The sequence below is a fragment of the Argopecten irradians genome, chromosome 12 (assembly GCF_041381155.1).
Source record: "Argopecten irradians isolate NY chromosome 12, Ai_NY, whole genome shotgun sequence".
NCBI lineage: Eukaryota > Metazoa > Mollusca > Bivalvia > Pectinida > Pectinidae > Argopecten > Argopecten irradians.
This window is the reverse complement of record NC_091145.1, coordinates 36,515,177-36,540,000: the sequence shown is the minus strand read 5'-3', so window position 1 is coordinate 36,540,000 and position 24,824 is coordinate 36,515,177. Positions and strand designations below refer to the sequence as shown.

Sequence of the window (24,824 nt, the reverse complement as noted above, 5' to 3'; positions counted from 1 at the left end):
ATATTATATATTGTTAGATATATAAAAAGTGTAATGAAAGAAAAATATTATATATTGTTAGATATAGAGAATGTTCAAACTTTTTAATGCACGAAAAGAATGGAATGATAAGAGAAAAACAGAATGGTACATTTTCCTTTCTTTACAGCTCGGATATAAATAGTGCACATACTTACATTGACATACGCTATAGTCTATTATCATTTAAAGAAAAACATGTTTATAAACCAGTTTACTATTTTATTACTTGTTTCTTTTTAAACACGCAAAAAAGATAATAGGGTTATTTGAGTAATGGCAAGGGTATTTAAACATAAATAGTAATAAGATAGCGACCAATCAAAGAAACGTAACATTTGGACTTCCAAACCTGGCACCGCCTATCTTCCTTAAGTTGCCATGTAATTAAAAGTGCCATTGGTAGAAAAAACATACCCTTAGTCTCATAGAGATCACTTACTCGGACTACAACATGGCGGAACAACAACAAGAAGTCGATCTGGATAGGAGGGATCCCAACAACCTCAATGAATCATCTCAGGTGCGTTTCTATTACTTTATTCTACTGTTTTCCCCTTCTGTTTTTATATTGGTATCTATATATGTGAATCATGTTGATTTCGTTTTAGTATCTATAAGCGAACTGTCACACTCAAACGGTTTTCCCAGGGTTCCCCTGGGAGTATCATAAACTCTGTTAATAATCGTCAAAGATTCTGGAAATGTCGTAGTCTGTACAGAGAGGCGGCACACTGGATGTTTCCGTCAGTTATTATATACGAATACTTATATAGACGAAGGTAGCGTTTATCAAAGTTCGACTGGATTTCTCACTCTTGAAGTGAATCGTGCTTCAGCTAATGGGTGTGTCGAGGAATGTCAATTCGGAATTCAGGTGTAAACGCGACTATATGAAAAAACACAATACGACGAAATATAAAACTGCTACTAAACTGTGTGTCGCCCCCCCGCCCCCGCCTTTCAAATAAATTCTAACTAGAAGCGCTGTGTTGTTGGCAACGCACTGATGTAAATACACAGGACAATTAGTCAAAGGGTGAGACCTTGTCTTTTGCATGTTGTAGCATTTGGAGGATGTCCGTTGGGGAACCGGGAAACTGTCCATAGTATGTGGTGAGATGCTGCGTGTGGACAAACAGGCTACAAATGTTTCACCTGCGGGAAGAACTGCTGCTACAAGTTCATGAGTACCCTGTTGTGGAATTTGTATCGCGTTATACTGGGGATGTGAGTTCGCCCATGATTACCTTCGAGATGGTATGGTGCCCTTGTACCACCAGCCCTCAAAGTCCACACCATCATGCTGGGTGTATTGTCAGCGCTTTCTTGGAACTTGTATCCAGTGCTGCCTCGCTCCTCTCTGTGAAACAATCGGTGCTATGACTTCGGTAACAATACTATAAACAAGAAATGACAATCAGGTGATATGTAAAATTGAACTAACAACACTCCACTCTTGTTTGGACAAACTGAACCATTTGTAAGGCATAAATTAAGAGGCCGATACGACCCTCTGAATTCAGTTGATTGGAATACTTACTGGCAAGTGTGTATTTTTTGTTATTTATAATCGACTGTTTTTAATAGATACTATGGAATTTTATAATATATTTCATTAATTGGAGGGATTCATGTGATGACTGTCGGCAACAACCAATCTACCTTAACTCTGTAATAAATACGATGTATGTTAAATGATTGTGTACACACATTATTTATCATTTAAGATAATAATTACATTTCCGTTTTCAATTTCCTATATAAAAACTGTACTAACCGTGCAATCGTTTACACTTGTGTAAACGCAGAGGGGCTGTTGCGCAAGAACACAAACCAAACACTGACTTCCGCCGCAGCACTTATGTGAAGTGCGCAGTCCAGTTAGGGCCAAAATATATGCCATAACAAAGGTTCGATATCAACATCAGTTTGAATTGCAATAGGAAGCATTGTGTTACTATTCAAAATGAGAAAAAAAAATGAAAACATATGGAATTTAAATGGATTAAAAAATGATACGATAAAGTTATTGTGGAACTATATTTTATTTACTCCCGGAACTTGGCACATGTTCCCGCCAAATAGGAGCCAGCTGTTTCGCGATTCCCATCAAAATACTCAGCTGTTCCATCAATGTACCTATAAAGGTTGAAAAAATCGAAGGATTTATTTCATTGGAACACTAAATTCAAATGAAAATGGTCGGTCGCGGAAATGTAAAATATAAGGAATGTTTTTAATTTTTTTGTTTGTTTACTGCCGTGTGTAAACTGCATTTTTTTGTACAGATATGATTGCCAACATGACGCGCTGATGTGAAATTATTCCATAACAGCCCCAATTTGAAAGGACCAGTATGTTTTCTAACAGATTTATAACTATTCTACAAAGCATTTAATATTCCCATTTGGACATATTAGACAGGTGTAAGATTATATGTCATTTTTTAACGGCGTCAGTATTGATTTTTACCGTCATCTGTTTGTGAACAAAAAACGTCATAGTTTTTGTAGAGAAACGACGTGAATCTGTTCCCAATAGTCTAATGACGTAGTAAATGACTATGCATATTTAAATAACACATTAAATACATTAATGACATTTATTAAAGACATTAAATAAGCATTGACATTTATTGTCACACGCTTTGTTAAATTGTGTTTCTTTGGATATATTAAAGACAACATAAACTATTCAAAACAAAAAAACACCTATAACAAATTGTGATTAATAATATATATCAAAAAGTAATCCCGTTAAACCTCGCACTGTGTAATATTCAATATTAGTACTTATCTTCGTGCTTTACACAGTTGATCCCGACCTATAACTTGTAACTATAGGACTAATTGATATTGCGTTTAAAATATAATTCATATTAATTTTTAGTAATAGATCATCTTCGTAGGCCATGTTATCCTCTGAATTGCTCAAGAAGCTAATAAACAAAAATGTTAATATTCATAACCTTTCATGGTTTATACATGTCAATTCTGCAAAGTTGTTCTGTCGAGATGAAAATTTAATTGTCTGAATAATGTAACCTATTGTATCTTGGAATCACTTTCTAGGAATATGAACATTTTTACTTAATAATTGTTATTAACTAAGTAACTAAAATAGGTTGGATGTTTTCCTATCATACTTGTATCCGTGAATATAATAGCAGAGCAATAGTGCTTGATATAAATATTAAATTTCACATTAAATACCGATGGACAGGAACAAAAAAAAGTAAGAACAAAAAATATATCACCAAGCAGTACCGTGTCAAAACTAGCTCCATTCACGCCCAGGACCCTGGGCGATTCCGTGCAATAATTTATCTAACAATGGTGGAGGGGTCAAACAGGACTGTCCATTGTTGACACGCGGGTCACGCAATATAGCGGACGGAAGTCGCGGAATTGCATAATTAGCCTTTCTTTACATTGAAACATTTATATTGCTCTGGTTTATAGAATTAACCAAAATTTGATTAAAAAGATAAAAAATAAAAAATATGTGAAAAGGAAGTTTGTTTATGCGTTGGAAATACTGCCTTTTCATATATATACATCTTGACAAAATGTGAAATAGTATTATACAGACGGATAAAATGTGATGAATCGCAATGTCACATCTGAGACGAGACCTACTTTCAACCAAACCTACAGTGTCCATCAATTAACTTTTCAAGGCTCATACTCTGGATCTCATAACCATCGCCCCGTGTACTTCAATTCGTATGGAATATAACTCCTATGCCAGTTTGAATTAAGCAATTTGTGATATTTTTAGTTTTAATACTTCTAAAGTGTAAATATATCCTGATCCAAAGTATAATTGATAAAGTGAAATGCGATCTCTCATTTTAGTCCTTACTCATCAACTGGCAAAATTAGTATTGAATTTCTAACCTCAGTTGACTAGAAACAAAGAAATCTTGGACCACAAATTTCACTCACGCAATTCTCACTTTTGACAGGATTCATTATACTTTTAATAAAATAAGGTTGTTTAATTAAGTACTATTCATTATTGGAAATCTTATGAAAAAATTGACAGTCTTTCCCCATGTAACCGAGGGAAGATGAACATTAATATAGTGAGGGCCTGATGTCAAGAAACTATTTATATGACGAATTTCCATATGGATGAATGGTATGGGTGTTTATTGTCGTTGTAACAGATAAAATAGTATATATTTTGTTTAGAAATATATAATGTGTAATGAAAGATAAAATATTATATTATTTTTTAGTATATGGGGGGGGGGAAGGGGCGGAGAGAATGTTTCAGAACTTTTTTAATGCAGCGCAAACTAGACTAGGAATGAGATATAAAATTCCTGGACTATATGTCGCCTGATGAAACTAACTTTTACAACATTAAGAAGAGTCACACGGCTATTGGAGACACGTTAAATATATATGATACATCTTTAAAATGAACTTTCCTTTAATCAATACTAATTGCATATTCAACCATTTGCCTATAAACAGATCATGTCATGATATAGCATATTAGGTTGCTTAGAGATGTTTCTTACAGCCAGCGAGTAACAAAATACCCTGTCCTCAACCCAACCGAAAAATGCACTTTCCTCAATCGTGGCTAATCTAGTATTCTTAATAATCCTTTCCCATTTGTTTTGATAATAGGTTTTGATGAATAGATCTAGATAGTGTTTTATACCAATTTAAATAAGAAACGTAGAAATCCGTATTGGGAGTTACTATTATAGCCCTATATGGCGTCCCACCAATAAGACTGAAACCACAAATGTTAGCAAAAGAAATCTCAGACCATAGCAACAGGACTTAACTTTCCTATGTTATTCAAACACAACGAAAGAAAAGTGTAAGAACGATTCATGCTTCCAAGATCAAATACCATGTTTGTATAGCTCTACAAAAGTTTACATTGACACGTAAGATACAAAGAAATGAATTATGCTGTACTCGCTTCAATTCTTTTCAAGTTCACCTATATGTAGTTCACTCACAAAATTCAGCTTCTTGTATGTATTATCAAAATTTAGTTATTTATCAAATAATGTGGCACTTATATGGCCACTAGGTTACTTTTTCACACTAAGACAAATTTACTACAAAATTGCTTCGGTCCGTATGGTGTTACACCACCCTTGTAGAATTTTAAATAATGACCGAGGGCGTAGTTCTACACGGGAGATATAACACCATATGGACCTGAACAGGGGTCCATAATTGATATATATATATTTAGCATCATAAAAAAATACATACAGAATGAAAATGCAATGAAGGTGATATCCAGAAGCTGAATGAATTCAATGTTGATTTTTATGAAGGTGTCTTACATGAATGTTTTCATTCCTTCGTAAAATAATTTTATAATGCCTCTTGTTAATATGACAGATTCATGATATTGTCAAAACTGTAACGGTTTTTCTGATATTTGGATGGTTGTGAGGTTCACCGACATTTACTGTTTCATAATTTATTAAAATACAAATATACCATCACTATTAATTGTTTTATGATAATAATAACTGTTAATTGTAAAACAGCTACAAATGTCACCCCAGTTAGTTTGAATAAGCATAAGACTAATGGATTTGATCACTGTTACCTTTATTTTTCGGGACGCTCTTTATACAAATGTTCTTAATCCGAGACTAAATGTTTTAAGTAATCAATCAAGTTATCGTTTCTACAAATCATCTTAAAACTTTCGGTTTTTAAGCATTATTTTTTCGCTGAGAACAAGAAGTAATATTATGCAATTTTATTACAACAGTGCCCTATTCTTCCTTTGTCGATAAGTCAACTGCACTCGTAGAGGACTTAATAAGGTTACATGTGATTTGCATAAGCAATGCATTGTTCATGTTAAGATGCCGTGAACATTTGCACCCGAGACGGATGTATAAAAGGGAAGTTCTGATCAACATCGGGCACATTAAGATATTACATGTGCAGATTTAATCACAATGGCCGAACAAGGAATACTAGTTGATATAGTGAAAAGGGATCCAAATGAGATCAATACTGATATACAGGTGCGTAGTTCTGATAATCTAATTAATTTACAGGTACATAGTTCTGATAGTCTAATTAATATACAGGTATGTAGTTCTGATAATCTAATTAATATACAGGTACGTACTTTTGATAATCTATATACTATACAGGTACATAGTTCTGATAATCTAATTAATAAACAGGTACATAGTTCTGATAATCTAAATAATATACAGGTACGTAGTTCTGATAATCTAATTAATATACAGGTACATAGTTCTGATATGATAATCTACATGTAATTAATATACCGGTACGTACCCCTGATAATCTAAATAATATACCGGTACGTAGTTCTGATAATCTAATTAATAAACAGGTACATAGTTCTGATAATCTAAATAATATACAGGTACGTAGTTCTGATAATCTAATTAATATACAGGTACATAGTTCTGATAATCTAATTAATATACAGGTACGTAGTTTTGATAATCTAATTAATATAGAGGTACGTACCTCTGATAACCTATATACTATACAGGTACGTACTTCTGATAATCTAATTAATTTACAGGTACGTAGTTCTGATAATCTATATAATATATAGGTACGTACTTCTGATAAGCTAATTAATGTACAGGTACGTAGTTCTGATAATCTAATTAATATACAGGTACGTAGTTCTGATAATCTAATTAATATACAGGTACGTAGTTCTGATAATCTAATTAATATACAGGTACATACCTCTGATAATCTAATTAATATACAGGTACGTAGTTCTGATAATCTAATTAATATACAGTTACATAGTTCTGATAATCTAATAAATATACAGGTACGTACAGGAGAATCACACTTCCTAAATGGAACCGTAGGCGTTATTCTTTTTATTCCTTCACAAGATGTGAACTGTGGAATGTATTTTTCCATTATTTAATTTCACATGATTAAATTTGAAAAAATATACGAATATGACGGTTCTTAATGATAAATTATCATCTTCACAAGATGGCCATTTTAATTATGGCGTCAACGACATAATAATTGTGTTCCGTTCACATGCTTTATAATTGATTCTGAATTTGATTGAAATCTGTAAAAGAAAAACATCATTAGTATTTTAGTTAAACATTTATATGGCGAGTGTGTAACAAAGTATAACTAGATAAGGCATTTTTCAAATTATTCAATTAGACATTTTAGCTAAAGGATTGTAAAAATGAATTTCTATGACTTGTGATTAACTTATTAATTACTTCTAGTCTTCACCGCTAATTTCCGTCGGTGAAGGTCTCCTTCGATAGTCAATATCAAGTTAAAATACTGGACACAATCACTTGAATGTCGAATCCATGTAAATATGTTGAGAAGGGTCGGCGCCAACTGAATAGGATGTTGGCGTCTTGAGATAGGAAAGCGTAACTAGCACTGACTTCCTTTCTGTAAATATCATTTCTGATGTACTTTAACGTTAAGAGTAACAATCGGAGTAGACGAGTAGAAATCCTTTGGAAAAAGTCACAACAACGGTTTCCTAGAACGATTTTTACAGAGTAAAAAGAAGAAAAAATGAAACAATGGATAAGTAAATGATAGTTAATACGTCACAAAATAAGAAACTGTCTCTTCATTTGTACTGCGTATACTGTAGACGGTAAAACAACAACTTTATACTCGATAATGGAATATTGGAAAATTATGATTGCTTTACATATCTCGGAATTACTTTTAAGTTTAACGGAAATTTTGTGGCGTCTTGACAGAGGCTTAAGAACAGACACTAAAATCTAAATTTTCAATTTTTAAAACAAAAATCCGGCAATACCAGTAGATCTACAACTTAAGCTATTGACTAATCAGTTGAACTGATTTTGTTTTATGGGTCAGAAATATGGGCTTATGAAGATTTAAAGCTTTTAGAACAAATCCATCTTAAATTTTGCGAAAGAATTTTAAATCTTAGGGCTAGTATGCCTGGATATATGATCCATAGTGAAAAGGGAAGATATCCGTTAGAAATAAAGGTAAAGCTGAGAATGTTAAATGTTTAGAACAACTTTTTGTCAGATGATAATAAATAAAGCAATATCTTATATAGACTAATGGCGAGTTTATGTCGCAATGGACAAATACGGTTTAAATGGTTAGATCATGTTTAACAGATTTTAATGATACTGGATTCACATACATCCATATATTTGACAATGAAATACCTATGAATGCAAATTTTATAAGCATGAAGTTGCGAACGTCTACGTGATGCATTTATATAAAAATGGTTCGCGGACGTAGAATCCTCGTCCAAAGGTCTGTTTTATTCAAAATAAAAAAATATTGAAAGCTATTTAACAAAGTTATCCGAATAAAACAGAATTAGTATTACAAAATGCCGTACCTCTAACATAAAGTTCCCTATTGAAACTGGGCGATGGCTTGGTATCCCCAAAGAGAAGGAATATGTAATTTATGTCATGTTGATATCGGAGATGAATTTCATCATCTTTTGAAAATTGGAAAACAGGAGAAATTAAAGCTATTAGAGAAACATATTTTGCTTAGTGCTACACCATATATCCTACTTTTTTAAAAACAATTTGGAGCGTCTATTGAATGTTTGCAGTATTCAAGCTATTTGCAATTTTTTAAAGAAAAGTAATGATATTTCTTTAAATTAAATATTATACTATTGTAACTTTCTGTATTTTTGTATCTTGTACATGTAGATTGTGTGTCCATTTTCTCATGTATATATCTATGTATAGTTTTATGTCTTCATGTAACGCAACGCATTTTCATGTGTCTGAGTGAAACAATTAAAATCTTGAAAAAATCTTGAAATCTTGGTGGTGTGAACGCAGTTTGCAAAGGACACATTTATCAGTGACATTTTCCTTTTGAGTTCATGCTACAGTACACGCAGTCAAAATAAAGATCAATCATTAGATATAAATAGAAACAGTGTCTTAACTAAAATAAATCCTTATGTCTTTACATCCCTGTTTTGGTTTTAGATATAAAAAGCTAAAATAAAGCTGGAAACTATGGTCGCTGTGGTTACTGCGCTAAATGAGATGTAAACCCAACCTTAATATATATAGTTATCGATATCCATTGCAGGCCAGTTTTGAGGACGTGATAGCAGAGCCTGATGGTACCCACAGCTTTGATTTTATCTGGAAGTACAGCTTCATGTGCTTTACTGGAGGGAAGAACTGCTGCTACAAGTTCCTCAGCACGTTATGTGGGCTGTGTATGGCGCTGTTCTGGGGCTGTGAGTTCGCCATGCTCACATTTGAAATGGTGTGGTGCTACACCCCTTGGCTGAAAGTCTACACCATCACCATGGGGCTCCAACAGAAGTTCTTTGCTGTTTGCATTAACTGCTGCTTGGCGCCTATCTGTCAGACGTGTGGACTTTTCTTTAGTAACATTAATGTGAAGAATGGCTAAACTAACAGCCTCGTATGGAGAGACGATACTCACATTGGACATTCTAGTGATTGTGAGATGTAACTGGCGATATCACTGTTTTCCATTGGACCACGACTATAAAAATAACATCGTATAATTTTCATCTCTGTATTTTTTTCGTAACATTGACACGAAAAAAGAAGATATTTAAATCGGACGTGTTTCTTTCGTATAAGGAAAGTAGGCAACGATATTTCCAAATATAACTTATTCAGATTAACTTAAATTTTGACTGGTAAAGGTGCTTGAATGTTATTATAAGCTAAGTAAATGAAGCATTCATTAAAGCTGTATTAGACAAATTATTTGTTTTGTTGAAATGTGATCGCTTCACCTGGATTGTTGTATATCCTTCCCACAGAATCTTTTCCTTGGCAGCCCTCCAATGTTTACATGTCTGGAGGAATACAATGTTTTTGTGAAAAACAGGTTTTTCCCATGACGGATTGAAATAAGAACATATAAGCCGTAGTTTACAACAAAAAACAACAACTTTTTCAACAAGTTGTAATCTCTTAAAACCGATTACATGACTATGATGATTACAAGAAATATTAATATGTGGAACATAATTTGGTGGATTTTCCATCATTACATTCTTACAAAACCCATTTTAGGTAGCTTCCAAACAGTTTTCAGAGTCGCTCATTTATAAAGGAAAAGTACTTAACTTGGTTAACTGTATAACAATGACTTGCTATGGATAATGCCAGCTAATTACTGGGTGTACTAGTAATTTGACGACAGAATAATTAGGTTAATTAGGACTAATAGCCTGACGACACCTAAAATACTAACATAGGTTTTTTGACGCCGTATAGAAAAAATGTTAATGTATTAAAAGAAACAAAATTTAAAAAGAAATCCAATTCACTCACAGGTACCTATTTAATGTACACTGTTGACTGTTTAGAATGTTATGTAGCATTTACATTAGAAATGTTTCGTCATGCTCCAGTGAACTGTGAAAGGTTATATAGTAACGCATTTTATTTAAGGTATGTTGTGGACATGACAGGACCTCGTTGTCTTAACGAAATGATGTAGGAACATTAAAGCAAATCGACACGATTATCGAGACACTTCAAAAATAGGTAAATCGCACGTGCAGGCAAATAGTTATTTTATATTATATAAGGCGTTTTGATTTGCTTATTAGTATTGCAATCTTTGTGTTTGTTCAATGTTATGACAACGTCTATATTTTATACCTGGTAACCATAGCAACGTCTGTTGTATGAACGCATGTACTTTCATATTAAGTAAAACTAGTATTACATTTATAATATCTAAGTTAACCAGTTACACCATATTAGCGTAGAAACGAAATTAACTCATTTTAGTCAGGATTGTAACCTATATACTTATAACTAGAAGTTCTTCTCTTCATCTTCAACAGATTATTAGGCTATATACGATTCCTTTCATTCATCTAGCTTGGAGTTAATATTACAAGTCTAGTAAACGCAATTATAACCAATTAACACATATTACAAGTCTAGTAAACGCAATTATAACCAATTAACACAAAGTCTTTTTTTTCACATAGCATACCTTAGATCATACGTCGATTTCTATTTTAACCATAGTTTAAACCTTCTTTGGTGAAAATCTCATGATATATAGATAACAACAGTCGAGGATATGATCAAATGTGATACAAGATTTAGACCAAAGTTTGGTGATCGAGAAAGGTACGCCACGAAATAGCACTGTCTGTTTATTCAAGGTTATTTTTGAAAGTACAAATATAACTCTGTTTCGTGTTCTATCTTTTTGACCCTAATTGTCTAAGACAAACTCATACACGTACTAGCACTTCACTAATGGCGATAATGTGATTTTACCACGTTTTGAGTCTACCACGTTATATATCAACCAAAGCTAACCAAGATAGATAATTTCTTATCATTCCAAGATGGCGTATCAGCGTTATGAAGGGGTGGATTTAGAAAACCGAGACGTCAATAATATCAACGAACACATAAAGGTAGGAGGTCCTTGAGATGCACGAAATAATCATAGATTCGTACTCGAAAGAATGTTTTTTAAATGTTACGTCTGTAATTTTTAATGTGATAAAACGCACCGGACAAGCCAGCACAGTGCATATAAATACTATATGTAAACTTTCCTATGTATATACTGACAATGTACACTTGAATTAGCGCTCGGACGGGTACTGAAATATTAGCTCAATCTTAAATCTAGTGTGCGAATCTCACTACGTACAGAATGACATCTCAGAAAAAAATTTAGCGCTGTACTTTAATTAACGCAATGGCGCGAGCGCAAAGGGCGCTAAAATTAGAACACCGCTAAAATTAGACACGTACAGTAACCAATCAAAAGTGTGACTTTTCCACATGTTTTATTGCATACCTATGGATATTCTGTCAACATGATATAATCCTCCTTTAGCTAAACGGCAGATCCTTGTGGTAATACACACAAAATAAACAATTGATCAACCAACAATTCTGCAAATTCTTCAAAATTCATATTTTTATCCCAAATGTACTATAATCAGGTAAAATATTTTTCTTAAAATGAATAGTCGGGTCGGTAAAAATGGTGTGAATTCAATCATCCAGTATAATTTCTTAAGAGATACAAAAAAATATCTCGTCAAAATCGCTCTGCATGCGAAGAAATTAATTTATATTATAGGAATACTAAAACGTCTTCCCAACTGACGGCGTTGTAACATTTCCACCCAGCTTTCGAAGAGTTAGGCGAATTTAATTTTAGAACTGTGCTTTTACAAGGGGCTTTTCCATTCCTTCAATTGTCAAAACTGGATATCATAAACAGAACTTGACCATCGTTTTGATAAGTAAGGGTTTTTGGAAGGCCAATGAACGTATTTAGACTGGTTTCTTTATCTAAAGTATTCTGATGAATGCAAAGTGTATCTTGACCAGGTTTCAGTATAATTTTAATTGATTAACACGAATTCTCAAAATACCAGAAAGTTTAAATATTGTTTTTTTTTTCATAATATTGTCCGTGTGTTGTGGGTGAAGCAAAGAGTAACGTGTCCACTGTTTCAGTTCAATCGGATGAACTTTTTTAAAAGTGGTGTCTTCGTCAGAAAGCGCGACAAAATAGATAGCTGACTTTCCATTTCAAGTTTTTATAATATAATCCGGAATTAAGTCTCCATTGCCAGCTTTTTGAGTTCATCTTGTTTTGTAAGCAATACTTAACTTATTGGTATGAGGTTTTACCAACTATACTGATACACGAATGGTTGTATTTCAGGTTGCGTTCGATGACGTCCTTGGTGAGCCGTGGGGATCACACAGTTTTGACTGTGTATGGACCATCAGCTTCACGTGCTACACGTGCAGTAAAGACTGTTGTTACAGATTCCTCACCCTACTCTGCGGACTATGTATAGCGCTGTATTGGGGATGTCAGTTCGCTGTCATCACGTTTGAGGTCGTATGGTGTTGTACTCCAATATACAACACATGGACTCTGATACTGGGCGTGTTTAGAAGAATCAACCAAACTAGTATCAACTGTTGTCTGGTACCGATCTGTGAAAGTGTTCGTCTCGTGTTCAGTAAGATCCAATATCAGAACAAACTGACATACGTAGACCTTAGACGGGTCTGATTAGTATGGCGTAAGTCGCGTGGCACGTGACACGTTTCACCTTATGTGCAACTTTCTTGATGGATCATAATGAAGACTAAAACCTTACAGTTTTGAATACCATTTCATATATACTTACTTTATCCTCATATCTCACGTCGAGTCAGGAATTACACTAACCTACTAGTATTTATTTTCGATATTACATGCACGATTTAAAGAATCAATCAATGAAAATATAATGCACAAATACACATAGCTTTACAGATTACCATAACGTGTAGCGATATACATGTATGTATTAAAAAGGCAGACTGCCAGAAGAAAAAAAATGAAATTTTCTGGTTAGAACAATTAAACCTGACAGTCAACTAGCAAAATGTTCATCCTCAGAAACGAATGTTTTATTATACATAAAATAGCCATGCGACAATGACGTATAATTGAATAAGATAATATATGCAAATATAACTTTGGTAAGATGTACAGATAGGGGGTAAATTGTTGGATAGATTGTTCCTTCAATTAAAGGGACAGTGTACTAATGATTACTACCGGCCACTGATTCTAGATGTACGTGTTCCCCTTACTTTTTATCTTAAGTCTTAGGCAAACAGTTCTGTGAAAACATTAACGTTGTTTGATAGGTAAATATGTCAAGCATTACCTAGGCCTCATTAGCTAATATTAGGTGGTCTAGTTGGCTGTTTGGGATGGGTAGTTATGGACACAGGCTCATATAAAAAGGAAGTTTTCGTTAAAGACAATTTAGAACAGCAGAAGACAATTAAAGGCATCGGAACCTAACGAAAACAACTTCTAGATACTCACTATGGCAGACACAGAGGTTGATCTTCTGAACAGAGATCCCAATGGATTAAACAATACCGTACAGGTAAGTTATATATTGATTCAAGTCATATGTGAACTTTTTTTCGGTAAAAGAAGAGACATTTGTACCGTTTAAATAAGATTTTTTTTTTCAAAATCTTCATTCATCATTTTTTAATTCAAACATGTGCCTAAATCTAGTTTAATATAAAAACTAGTTTACAAACATACAAAAATGTTTGAGCAATTCTCTTTTTAAAACTTCGGGAAGTTAAACAAAATTATTTTTCCAAACTATATGTAACACACATTATGATTAAAAAAAAAAAAAAATAGGCGTATTGAAGTATGTCTTATGATATATAACATACTATTTAATGGGCGTATTGGAGTATGTAATATGATATTAAACTAACTATTTAGTCTGCTATTTTAGTTGGGGTGTAATTTTATTAAAACTATTAAGAACTCTGATTAAAGCACATGTTCTAGTATATAGAAACCTGACTCACTGTCATTGGCTAGCCCGTTTAGCTGCATAATTACACAAAAGATAATGTTTTAGGTTTGAATCTATAAAATCGTTTAATTTATAGCCGCATTTCAAACCCATATAACTAAGATAAAAAAAGTGTTCTATTATTGTGAAACTAACTAAATATTGAAAATGTACATTCTAGGTAGCGTTTGAGGATGTGCTTGGCGAGCCAGAGGGTACCCACAGTATCGATTGTGTGTGGACCAACAGCTACAAATGTTTCACCTGCGGGAAGAACTGCTGCTACAAATTTATTACTACTCTCTGTGGGCTATGTATCGCCCTGTACTGGGGATGTGAGTTCGCCATGATCACGTTTAACGCTGTCTGGTGCTGGACCCCGGGATTCAAGGCCTACAGTGTTGTGTGTGGAATTACCCAGAAGTTCTTCGGTACATGCGTCGCCTGCTGTTTGGCTCCTCTGTGCGAGACCTGTGGACTTTTGTTCAGCAAAATACAAATTGTCAAGTCATAGGTGTGCCTATTGGTGGACTCTTCACTACAGTGATTGGTGACATGTTTCTTGTGGTTGATGACGACATCGAACTTCCACTGTGCACTGAATGGCAGCTCCGGTTCCGTGCTGCTCAAGTTCGTCCTTAATAAACAGTGTTTCCATATTTATCCTGCACGTATTCCCGCAGTTCTCCAAGCATAACTGTGATACTCCCGGTGAATGTGATGAATTTTATAGCTAGCAATACTCATTATGACTTTTAACTTATTTTTTGCATTATGCTCTATTATGACATAATACAAATTAGCTGTAAAATGAACATTTGTATTCATTAAAATATTCAATTTTATAGTTAATGATCGTTGTTTCTATATATATAAAAGGCTGTTTCTGTGGCCTTCAAGTCATCTATAGCCTTTTCCTTGCAATATAGCGTATATATGATATCAATATTTATGTCTAGGTAGTACTATGGGTTGTTTACTTCAAATTCATAATACAAAAGAAGGAAACACTGGGGGAAAATGAGCTTACGGCTATGGAATCATAAAGTTTGACACTAATCTACCATTTTCTTAATCTATAAGTGTATTGGAATCTTTTAAAAGGTACAAAAGAATGATATTTTATTGGCAAACACTAAGGTTTACAATGACCTTTATCAATATAAAGTATTAATTTAAGTATAAGATCAGTATAACTTTTCAATAGAACACACTATTTTAGCTGATTCTACAAGCTCCTGCAAACATCTGATAACAGGACTGAAAGTCAAATATTCAATTTACAGTGCAAATGACAAGATAAGTAGATCGAGGTTATGGAATACCTGGAGACTACAGATTAAAACATTTCGTAGTTTGCACTTTATTCATTTCTTTTAAAGATAAATATTTGTTCAAAATATTACACAACCATACGATAAGTATTCATTCGAATTGATGTTTTAACAATGTCGTTGACTTCTTTACTCAATATTTTATGTTTATGTGTTTCATAAGAAATGTAGAACAATATATTTATGCGATATTTTACTTCATGGTTTTATGATCGAACAATCACCTAATTGTCCCTTTAATGTTCACTCTTCTAACTTTTTATTCGTAAGGACTTTCACATTTTGATAAAAGCTGCAAGCATCACATATTTTGATTACTTGGTTTTAAATGTACACGTAACAGAAAGTGTCTTTGAAGGCAGATAGAAGCAGTAGTCGTTTTCTTTTCTTTGTACGAGTGTCCTGAGCAAACAAATGACCCCATCGCATTAACATACCGTCGTCTCATGTTTCCTGTTATACAAACAAAAGCACGTTGAAAAAGACTTGCAGGAAGGTTCAAAACAAAGTGTTATTTAATAAAAAAAATATAAAAAAATAAAAAAAAAACTGGAATACAAATGTGGATATTTAATCTAGGTTAGGTCAAGATTTAAGATGCAAATCGAGTAAGAACAACGGAACAAGTTGGTACAGGCAGTCTCAAAATAATTGGAAGGATATGGGGGGGGGGGGGGTTAGTTAAACAAGCCCAAATTCAAACTGCCTTTTATTAAATCAGTTGGCAGGGTAACATAGAAAATAAAAGTTCAGTTTTTGAATTCTGGAGTATCATACAATGTGCAGGTTTTACCCAAACTATGATCCTATCCTAGTTACTGTAAACATGCCAATGTTTGAAAATGTAATATAATCTACATGTCGCAAACACGATCTTAATCATAAAATTATGAAACAGCAGATTTGTCTTCGTATCAGTGGAAATATACAACTTTTCTGTAGCATATAAAATAAAATAAGGTAAACAATCCATTTGAATTCGATTGCGCATTGTGTGACTGGAATGGTCGGACGGAGTTCAAATGTTACTTCTTGTCGTGATTTATCGACAGGTTTGATGCATATTTTTATCTTATTGAGCCCACTATTGTCCTAATTGAGATGGCAAGCTACTGCCACGTGTCTTTTTACAATACGTTGGTCACGTTGTACAGTAATTCTATTTGATTGGACTTCGAAAGCTTTTTGACTTACATATAGCTTCATCATCCAGTTGCACCAGAGAAAAGACTAAATCTCAGAAATATTAAAAAAAATAGGTAGTAGAAAGGTCTTTTTCAACGTTCAATTGCGAATGTAATCATATTAATAATGCCGTTATCGGTAAGAAACTTCACGAATGGGTGAATAATCTCACCAAAACGTACAGACAACAAACGGTTTTTAAGCATTTAACTATCTTCCTATGGCATCTATGGTCTATATAGGTGCCAGAGCTTTGCAGAAAATCTTCATAATGCGCGTTAGCCATAGATGCCATAGGAAGATAGTTTAATGCTTATATTTACATTATCAGCTCATTTTTGGTTATCTGCATTAACATTGTTTAAGCTAGACCAGAAAACCCGTTTATCAACGACGATTTAATCCACAAGATGGAACAACCATCTTGACGGTGATCAGTTGACGTCACCACGTCAACATTAGTGATGTCATAATGGTCACGTTTTGGGTGTCAGTTATGCCGTCATACACTTCACTTTTGTCTGGCTTAGTTTATATAGTAGAAGTGACAAGTATATGTAAATATAATTGAATAAATTACATAAAATTACATTATACCATCCATCCACAAGCCCTCGACCTCTGGAATGCGGGTTTGAATGGTCGGTGGTTTTACTCCTGATACTGCGTTATAATAACATCGAGACAAATATGGAATTACAGTAAGATACCTTTTAATGAGAAATAAAAACATATAAAATATATATACAGTTATGTTGTATTCCACATGCAACGTCACCAAATTGTTATATGTTTATGTCCATAACGTGAAGGGGTCTGTTCCTGACAATGCGGTAAGCTGGTATATTATAAGTTTTGAAAAAATAACATATTTTGCTTTAACTTCCGTAATGTCCGTTCTTTGTCGTTATTTTATTATATATCATACAAATATTTCATGGGTTTCTGTGCTCTAGTTCATAATATATAATCCAAGGTGATAGTAATCGACAAATGTTAAATTGAACGAGGCCAAAGGCCAAGTGCAATATTACATTTGTTGATTCAGTGATTACCATCAACGAGGGGTAAACAGCGTTCGAAATAAACACACGTTTGTCTGCACGTGACCTGTTTATATTTATTTTTATGCCACGTAACATTATAGTAGGACAGAAATTTTTGTCATGTAACTGGCAATAACAAAAATTTTTGTCATGTAACTGGCAATAACAAAAATGGCAATATAATTGTAGAAATAATGAAGATCAAACTTTACAAAACAAATTTTCGTAATATTCTGGTTTTCAGCCACCTTCGTTGAGAGCGCACAATACCAAAACATTTCTAGGGATATTTTTGTAAGTGAAACTATTACTTTCCTATAAACTACATGGATGGATTGTAAATTTGTAAAGAGTCTAGTACCAGTAATTGTCAATCAGAACCAGTAACTTTTAGGGTCAACCGGTCCTTAGGATTAACTTGAATATATTTTTTTATGTTATGGACATATAACACATAAATCTGAGTGTACTCTAAGAAGCGGTTTATGATGAGAGTACACTCGGATTTTTGTGTTATATCTCCATAACATAAAAATTCTATTCAAATTGATCCTTATAATTCAATTTACTAAATATAATCCCTTCAATATTCAAAATTCATTTTGGGACTCTTTTCAAAATCATTACGTCATATCAGCCAATCAGAAGCAACGTTACAAACGGCGACGCCATTTTTTCTTAATGGGCTGATAAAGTAAATTTTTAAGCCAATGAAAATGCTCGTAACAAGCAAAAGTGAATTATTATGAACTAGAGCACAGAAAACCATGGAATATTTTTTATTACATAATCAATTAATCACCCGTTTTTTTCAGTAGATTTTAATGGATACAAAAAGTCTGTCTTCACCACCGGACGGGACAGCTTCAAATCATATTGAAGATTTGCGTCTAGCCCACGTACTTCACGGTGTAACTCCACTTTTCATGTCGCACTGGCTTCTTTTACATTATTAAACCTACATGCATCCTTTTAATCCAATACATTCGTCGTGTTCGTCCTCTACTTGATAAAACCAACTGTCGAGAACAGAGAGCAACGTCTACAACGTGCTTTATCCAAGATCTATAAATATAGTGCGAAATTGAGTGTGAACCTTTGTGACGTCATAATAACGTAACTCACCGTTACGCGCGATTTCTCGGAGGTTTTCTACACAGCTAGACAACACAGGCGAGGTGTTCCAAAAGCCGTGCAATATAACATCTCGAACCGTGCAATATAACGTTTCATTGGAAGCGTGCAGCTTCGAAATGTGCAATATAACAAATTTTCATTGAACGGTCGGGATAATAGCTGAAAATATTATATTTCCTCATATTTAGATTGGTGAAAACAAATTATGTAATAAAATCTATTCAAGGATTAACTTTAATATATTTTTTATGTTATGAAGATATAACACAATAATCTGAATGTACTCTAAATAAACCGCGAAGCGGTTTATGATAGAGTACACTCAGATTTTTGTGTTATATCTTCATAACATAATAAATCTTCTCAAATTAATTCTTATAATTCAATTTACTAAAGATAATCTCTTCAATATTCAAAATTCATTTTAGGACTTTTTTGTCTATGAAATCATTACGCCGTCATCTCAGCCAATCAGAAGCAACGTAACAAACGGCGACGCCATTTTTTCCTTTATGGGCTGATAAAGTAAATTGTTAAGCCAATGAAAATGCTCGTAACAAACAAAATTGAATTATTATTCCATACATCTAATAACTTTTGTAAACAATTGAAAGTTTATTATTATTTGACATCTAAACTTAGTAGTTTACCTGGGAGGATTGGCTTTAGGTTTGCTTACTCCTTCAAAAAACTTTAAAGCAAACGATGGGTTTTTTTCTCGTTCGTATGTCAATATGTCCATACCCACATGTCTGTAGTTATGGGTACCATAAGTATATAAGGTAGATTTAACATGTACTCCTATTCTCACTCACAAATCGTCCCTCGGAGGAACACCACCAAGACAGAACACCATGGCTGATGAAGAGGTCAATCTCGTCCAGAGGGACCCAAACGGATTACACGAACTAACACAGGTAAGAGAATTGTGGTTTATGTTAAAGTTAGTGTCTAAACCTTCTATATCAGCATTCAATGCTTATAATATATTACCTTTTAGTAGATATGATTGTATTACTGTATATTTGTTTTTAATCGCGGGGTGTTAATTTCGTTATATTCAATGTCAAGTTTAATAAATTTAGGCGAAAATAGATAACAATGACATATAATAAATAGTCTATTATCTAATAATCTATAGCCGAATAGTTTATTGACGAAAATGTTGATAAGTCAGTAAGATTGTATACAAGGGAAATCCTAACATTCCTAATGTCACATATTATTATGTCAACCTGGATTTCCTAAAACTCTAATCTATAAACGAGTCCACCAACTTTTTGTACCGCTTCATTATTTCCGTCTCCCCCTCTTCGTCTGATCGCCATTCCCAGACTTCTGATCAAAATAAGTAGGGGAAAAGTCAAATTGTGGACGGGTTTCAAATCTCAGACAATAACTTATAATCAAATAAAATGCACAAAGATAATTAAAAACAAAATTAAATCATTAATCGTAGTAACTGACGCGAAACTCCATTGCTTGTTTTAGCAAAACTTCGTGTAAACGGGGTTGATGCGACTGGAACACTATCCTTTTAAGATATGTCAACAAAATTTGTTGAAATGGAAATAAAAACATGATTCTAAATATGATGATAACAACAAGATGATTATATTTTCATAAATATCACGGTTATTTAAAGTGATGTAATAGATATTTTAAATGGCAATTTCAGATAGCGTTTGAGGATGTGCTTGGCGAGCCAGAGGGAACCCACAGTATTGACTGTGTGTGGACCAACAGCTACAAATGTTTCAACTGCGGTAAGAACTGCTGCTACAAGTTTATGTCAACACTATGCGGTATCTGTATCGCACTGTACTGGGGATGTGAATTCGCCATGATCACGTTTAACGCTGTCTGGTGTTGTACTCCGGGATTCAAGGCCTACAGTGTTGTGTGTGGAATTACCCAGAAGTTCTTCGGTACATGCGTCGCCTGCTGTTTGGCTCCTCTCTGTGAGACTGTGGGATTATTGTTCAGCAAGATTCAAATATCAAAGTCCTAAAATGGTTTAATGAATGATACTCTGTTCCTGACAGTAAAATATAATCTAAGAGGTACTTTGATGGTATTCTTCAAAATTTGAACTATGAATCAAACAGATGAAGGTCAAATTGAAAAAAACAAAAGTTATTTCACATGATCGACGTTTTACAGTTGTGTTGCTTGTGACTGGGATCATATCCAACCAATACCCGTGGTTCATTAACAGAAACATTTTAATTTTAAATATCAACCAATCTAATTGCAAAAAGCAAATGAATTTGTCTATATAAGCCATCTTCTAAATATTCATATATTACTGATGTGATTAAATGATTGCGATTTTATACACAAGATGTTGTTCTATTTATAACATAAAATGTATTTATTGTAATATATGAGTTACAATTCGTATATGACTAGATAAGTATTGAACATCAAGCGCCGGTTATTCACTGTGTCAAGAACACGCAGTTATGACCCCTATCATTCTAACTCACAAATCAGCAGTAATATCATAGCATCCATTTAATTTCTTGCCTGGATATTTCATATTTGCACATACACATTACATTTTATCTGCATTTCATGTTTTTCTGTTCAAAGTCCACCTTCGTTTGTCTACTAGATAGTCCTTTAATAAATAAAGGAAACCATATGCATGATTCGTGTGTGTATGTTTGTGTGTTGGATGTGTATGGAGACTGATGTTTTGTCTTTTTGTATGATAAACTCTATAATATGATTACGTTTCAGAGACTGTCAAATAATTAATATTGACTCGTCTCAGTATACATGTCCTGTCAAGGAACATACCAGAAAGAAGAAAAAAACAAAAACAATTCAAAATATCCCCGTCTGCAATTTTGAATGACTGCAGCTGATTCGAATCTAATACCATAGGTCAAATATTAGCATACAGTAGTTAAAACCCCTATGTTGAGAAAGATTTGATTAGCTTTCTATCCTTACAAATTTTACCTTGATATTATATTGAAGCAATCTTGGTTGGATCAATTTTGTCTCTCAAATGATATATATGAATATAACGTAGATGTGTCGTTCAGATGAATATAACGTAGATGTGTCGTTCAGATAGTCCATTCCTGATTAAGACAATAGTAGTATACCTGGATTATTCGGTTGAAGAAAAAAGGATTAATACCTTTGATTTCACTTCAGAGAATATTTAATCAGTTTCTCAAAAAGTTTGGCACTGTAATTTCGTCCTGCCAATGCTGTTTGGTAACTCAGGGAACAAAAAAGTTATTAGACCAGGAATCAATACCGGAATAGGAAATTAAATATTCACTGCGCATGCGATCTGAAGTCGAGTTACATTTCTTATGGTGAAACAAATCAATATAGAAAATACAGAAAAGTTCCGAGTGGAATGCCGTTGCCAGTAAAACAACTACTCGTTAATTATTTATTGCTCTTCAAACGTTGTGTGTTTTAGCTTAACGCGACAATTTTGTTCAGGCATTCACGACTGTCAAGGCATCCATCTTAATTATCGTTTTGGTCAATTTAGCTCTTTTAAATTGTTTTTATGTTTATATAGAACAGTTTGTGTTGCGGTAATAAAGATTCCGTTACATTAGCAATAAAATTAAAACTGATGGGGATGACAATGTGACAACCAGCCATCCGAATCCTACCGATCAATGTCCCTAGATACAGTATCTAAGGATATGTATCAAATATTGTCGTCATGGCAGTCCGCATCATCCACATCAAAACCAGGTGTTTGTTCCCTAAACAATCAGTTGATGAAGATAACACCACAAGAAAGGCGCATCACTGTGAGGCTACGACACATATTTGGCAAAAATGGACTTGGACATGAGCAATAGAGATCCCAATAGCATTAACGAAAACGTCAAGGTATGTTGTTAGTTTTTACTGCTTTGCATACAAGCTATTACTGATTACCGCACTTCCTATCCTCCCACTTATATTATCATAGAAAAGATTTTTTCAAGTAATGCGTTGTGGGTTTTTTTAAACAAGTTTTCACTTGAAATTAAATTGTTTACTTTCCCTCTGTCCTTAAGACACGGAATAAAAAGGACAGTCTGAATTTGAGTAAATATTTTATGAATAACTGTAGACAGAATTGATATCACTAAGACATTTTCACAGAAATTGTATCTTTTATCGTAAATTTGAAAAGTGAAATAAGGACAATGATTTAAAATCCAACGAAGAATCGACTGATTCCATACACAATGCTATGGTTGGGATCAAAAATTGTCAAAATTAGTGAAATCCGTAACTTGACCATTGTAATTTTTCGCTCATAGGTTGCATTCGAGGATGTTATTGCCGAGCCAGAGGGAGCACACAGCTGTGGATTTATCTGGAGACTTAGTTACTGCTGTTTTAACTGCGGTAAACTCTGTGCCTACCGCTGCTTGACCTTCTTCTATGGACCTTGTATAGCGGTATACTGGGGCTGTGAATTCGCATTTATAGCGTTTGAACAGATCTGGCTCGTGACCCCCTTGTTGAGGGTGTTTGCAATCTATTGCGGAAGTTGTCAAAAGCTCTTTGGCATAATCCTAAATTGCTGTCTTGCTCCACTTTGTACGACCTGTGGTTTATTCTTCAGCCAAATCAATGTGGCTAACGGAGAAGGTGGACAGAGGTCATTTTAATGTCAAATTGATATGGACGATCATATCATCATGAACTGATGCGGAGGACATTCAACACCGTGGATGGCAGGTTTTAGATATCAAAAACAGTAGATTGTTACTATCAATAATACTAAATGGGAACTTCTTCATTACTCTGTATAACTTTCGACACAGTGGTTTACGGAACTGATTAACATTACTATGCATTCCTTGCCTCGTGTCTATGACAGATTTTACCGTTTATTTTCGTGAGATAAGAAGTCGCAGATAGCATTTACAGGTGTTGAAGGCTATGGATTTAATTTTGTAAACAACGATATTTTAAGATAGCATGACACTCCGAAAACCGTCCAAATGTCAATAAGAAGCATTGCCATATCATATATTGCCATGTGTATCTGTGATATTAATCAAAATATTTTCATTTTAAACGTTTTAATTGCATTTATTGAGATTAGTGTGTTTTATGTGGATTAGTCAATAAAGGAGTTATTTGTGTAGTTCTTGCTATGTTTTTTCTAGATTGTTAGGAACCTTTTGATTATTTACATCTATTTGTATGTCAGAAATCTCTACCAAACCAAATTCAAACATACCTTTATCTTTGAGGTAATTATCATTCTTGCTGATACCATAATTTGAGCAATTAAACACATAAAATGAAGAAGAGGTTGCTATAAAATGCATACTTCTAAGGATTTACACGACATTAAGGTCTCTCAATCATAACACGACATTGCAGGTGTTTTCTTAGGTGCAAGCGCAAAAAGTGGTGTACATACCGATGAAGGAAAAAGGAAGTAGATTTTCGCCTGATTGGTGATTAAGCAGTTAAATCAGCCCCAAGCAATTTAACGTGGTGAACCCACACCGGTAACCATAGTGATATAATTCAATATGAATCAATGAACTCTAATTACAGAAACAATACGGAGAATACCCGATTACTGTCACCATTTTTATCGTGAATATCAATCAATATCATGGTTGTCATAATCACTCATTCGTGTCGCTAGTAGCAAAACTGATATCTATCACGCATCACAGGCGAACCGTTTAAAACTGTACTTAGA

The 24,824-nt window shown here is 33.8% G+C and overlaps 4 protein-coding genes across 5 annotated transcripts; all 4 read left to right on the top strand.

Annotated features, from left to right (window-relative positions):
- The first annotated feature begins 216 nt into the window (after positions 1-216).
- Positions 217-24,182, top strand: LOC138336866 (caveolin-1-like). 2 transcript variants are annotated; one of them, XR_011210481.1, is made up of 2 exons: positions 217-541; positions 23,416-23,447. XR_011210481.1 is itself a non-coding variant. In XM_069286469.1 (2 exons), the coding sequence occupies exons 1-2, from the start codon at positions 22,943-22,945 to the stop codon at positions 23,767-23,769; spliced, it is 408 nt and encodes a 135-aa protein (XP_069142570.1). In that variant the 5' UTR covers positions 22,884-22,942; the 3' UTR covers positions 23,770-24,182. The 2 variants fall into 2 exon arrangements, 1 of the variants encoding a protein (XP_069142570.1); XM_069286469.1 differs by lacking the exon at positions 217-541 and adding an exon at positions 22,884-22,996 and having other exon boundaries at positions 23,416-24,182.
- On the top strand, positions 5,769-9,787 carry LOC138304835 (caveolin-1-like). Its single transcript, XM_069245160.1, has 2 exons — positions 5,769-6,046; positions 9,132-9,787. The coding sequence occupies exons 1-2, from the start codon at positions 5,978-5,980 to the stop codon at positions 9,462-9,464; spliced, it is 402 nt and encodes a 133-aa protein (XP_069101261.1). The 5' UTR covers positions 5,769-5,977; the 3' UTR covers positions 9,465-9,787.
- LOC138336392 (caveolin-3-like) lies at positions 13,114-15,160 on the top strand. Its single transcript, XM_069285873.1, has 2 exons — positions 13,114-13,983; positions 14,600-15,160. Exons 1-2 carry the CDS (start codon positions 13,921-13,923, stop codon positions 14,930-14,932), a joined length of 396 nt encoding a protein of 131 aa, XP_069141974.1. The 5' UTR covers positions 13,114-13,920; the 3' UTR covers positions 14,933-15,160.
- Positions 19,975-21,248, top strand: LOC138305133 (caveolin-1-like). The gene is made up of 2 exons (XM_069245533.1): positions 19,975-20,037; positions 20,799-21,248. Exons 1-2 carry the CDS (start codon positions 19,975-19,977, stop codon positions 21,129-21,131), a joined length of 396 nt encoding a protein of 131 aa, XP_069101634.1. The 3' UTR covers positions 21,132-21,248.
- Positions 24,183-24,824: the final 642 nt, after the last annotated feature.

Excerpts from the sequence above, each read along its gene's own strand:
- LOC138304835 (XM_069245160.1), top strand. The coding sequence starts at position 5,978 with ATGGCCGAACAAGGAATACTAGTTGATATAGTGAAAAGGGATCCAAAT. Across the intron at positions 6,047-9,131 it reads AGATCAATACTGATATACAG|GCCAGTTTTGAGGACGTGAT; the intron begins GTGCGTAGTTCT and ends TATCCATTGCAG.
- LOC138336392 (XM_069285873.1), top strand. The coding sequence starts at position 13,921 with ATGGCAGACACAGAGGTTGATCTTCTGAACAGAGATCCCAATGGATTA. Across the intron at positions 13,984-14,599 it reads GATTAAACAATACCGTACAG|GTAGCGTTTGAGGATGTGCT; the intron begins GTAAGTTATATA and ends TGTACATTCTAG.
- LOC138305133 (XM_069245533.1), top strand. The coding sequence starts at position 19,975 with ATGGCTGATGAAGAGGTCAATCTCGTCCAGAGGGACCCAAACGGATTA. Across the intron at positions 20,038-20,798 it reads GATTACACGAACTAACACAG|ATAGCGTTTGAGGATGTGCT; the intron begins GTAAGAGAATTG and ends TGGCAATTTCAG.
- LOC138336866 (XM_069286469.1), top strand. The coding sequence starts at position 22,943 with ATGGACTTGGACATGAGCAATAGAGATCCCAATAGCATTAACGAAAAC. Across the intron at positions 22,997-23,415 it reads GCATTAACGAAAACGTCAAG|GTTGCATTCGAGGATGTTAT; the intron begins GTATGTTGTTAG and ends TTTCGCTCATAG.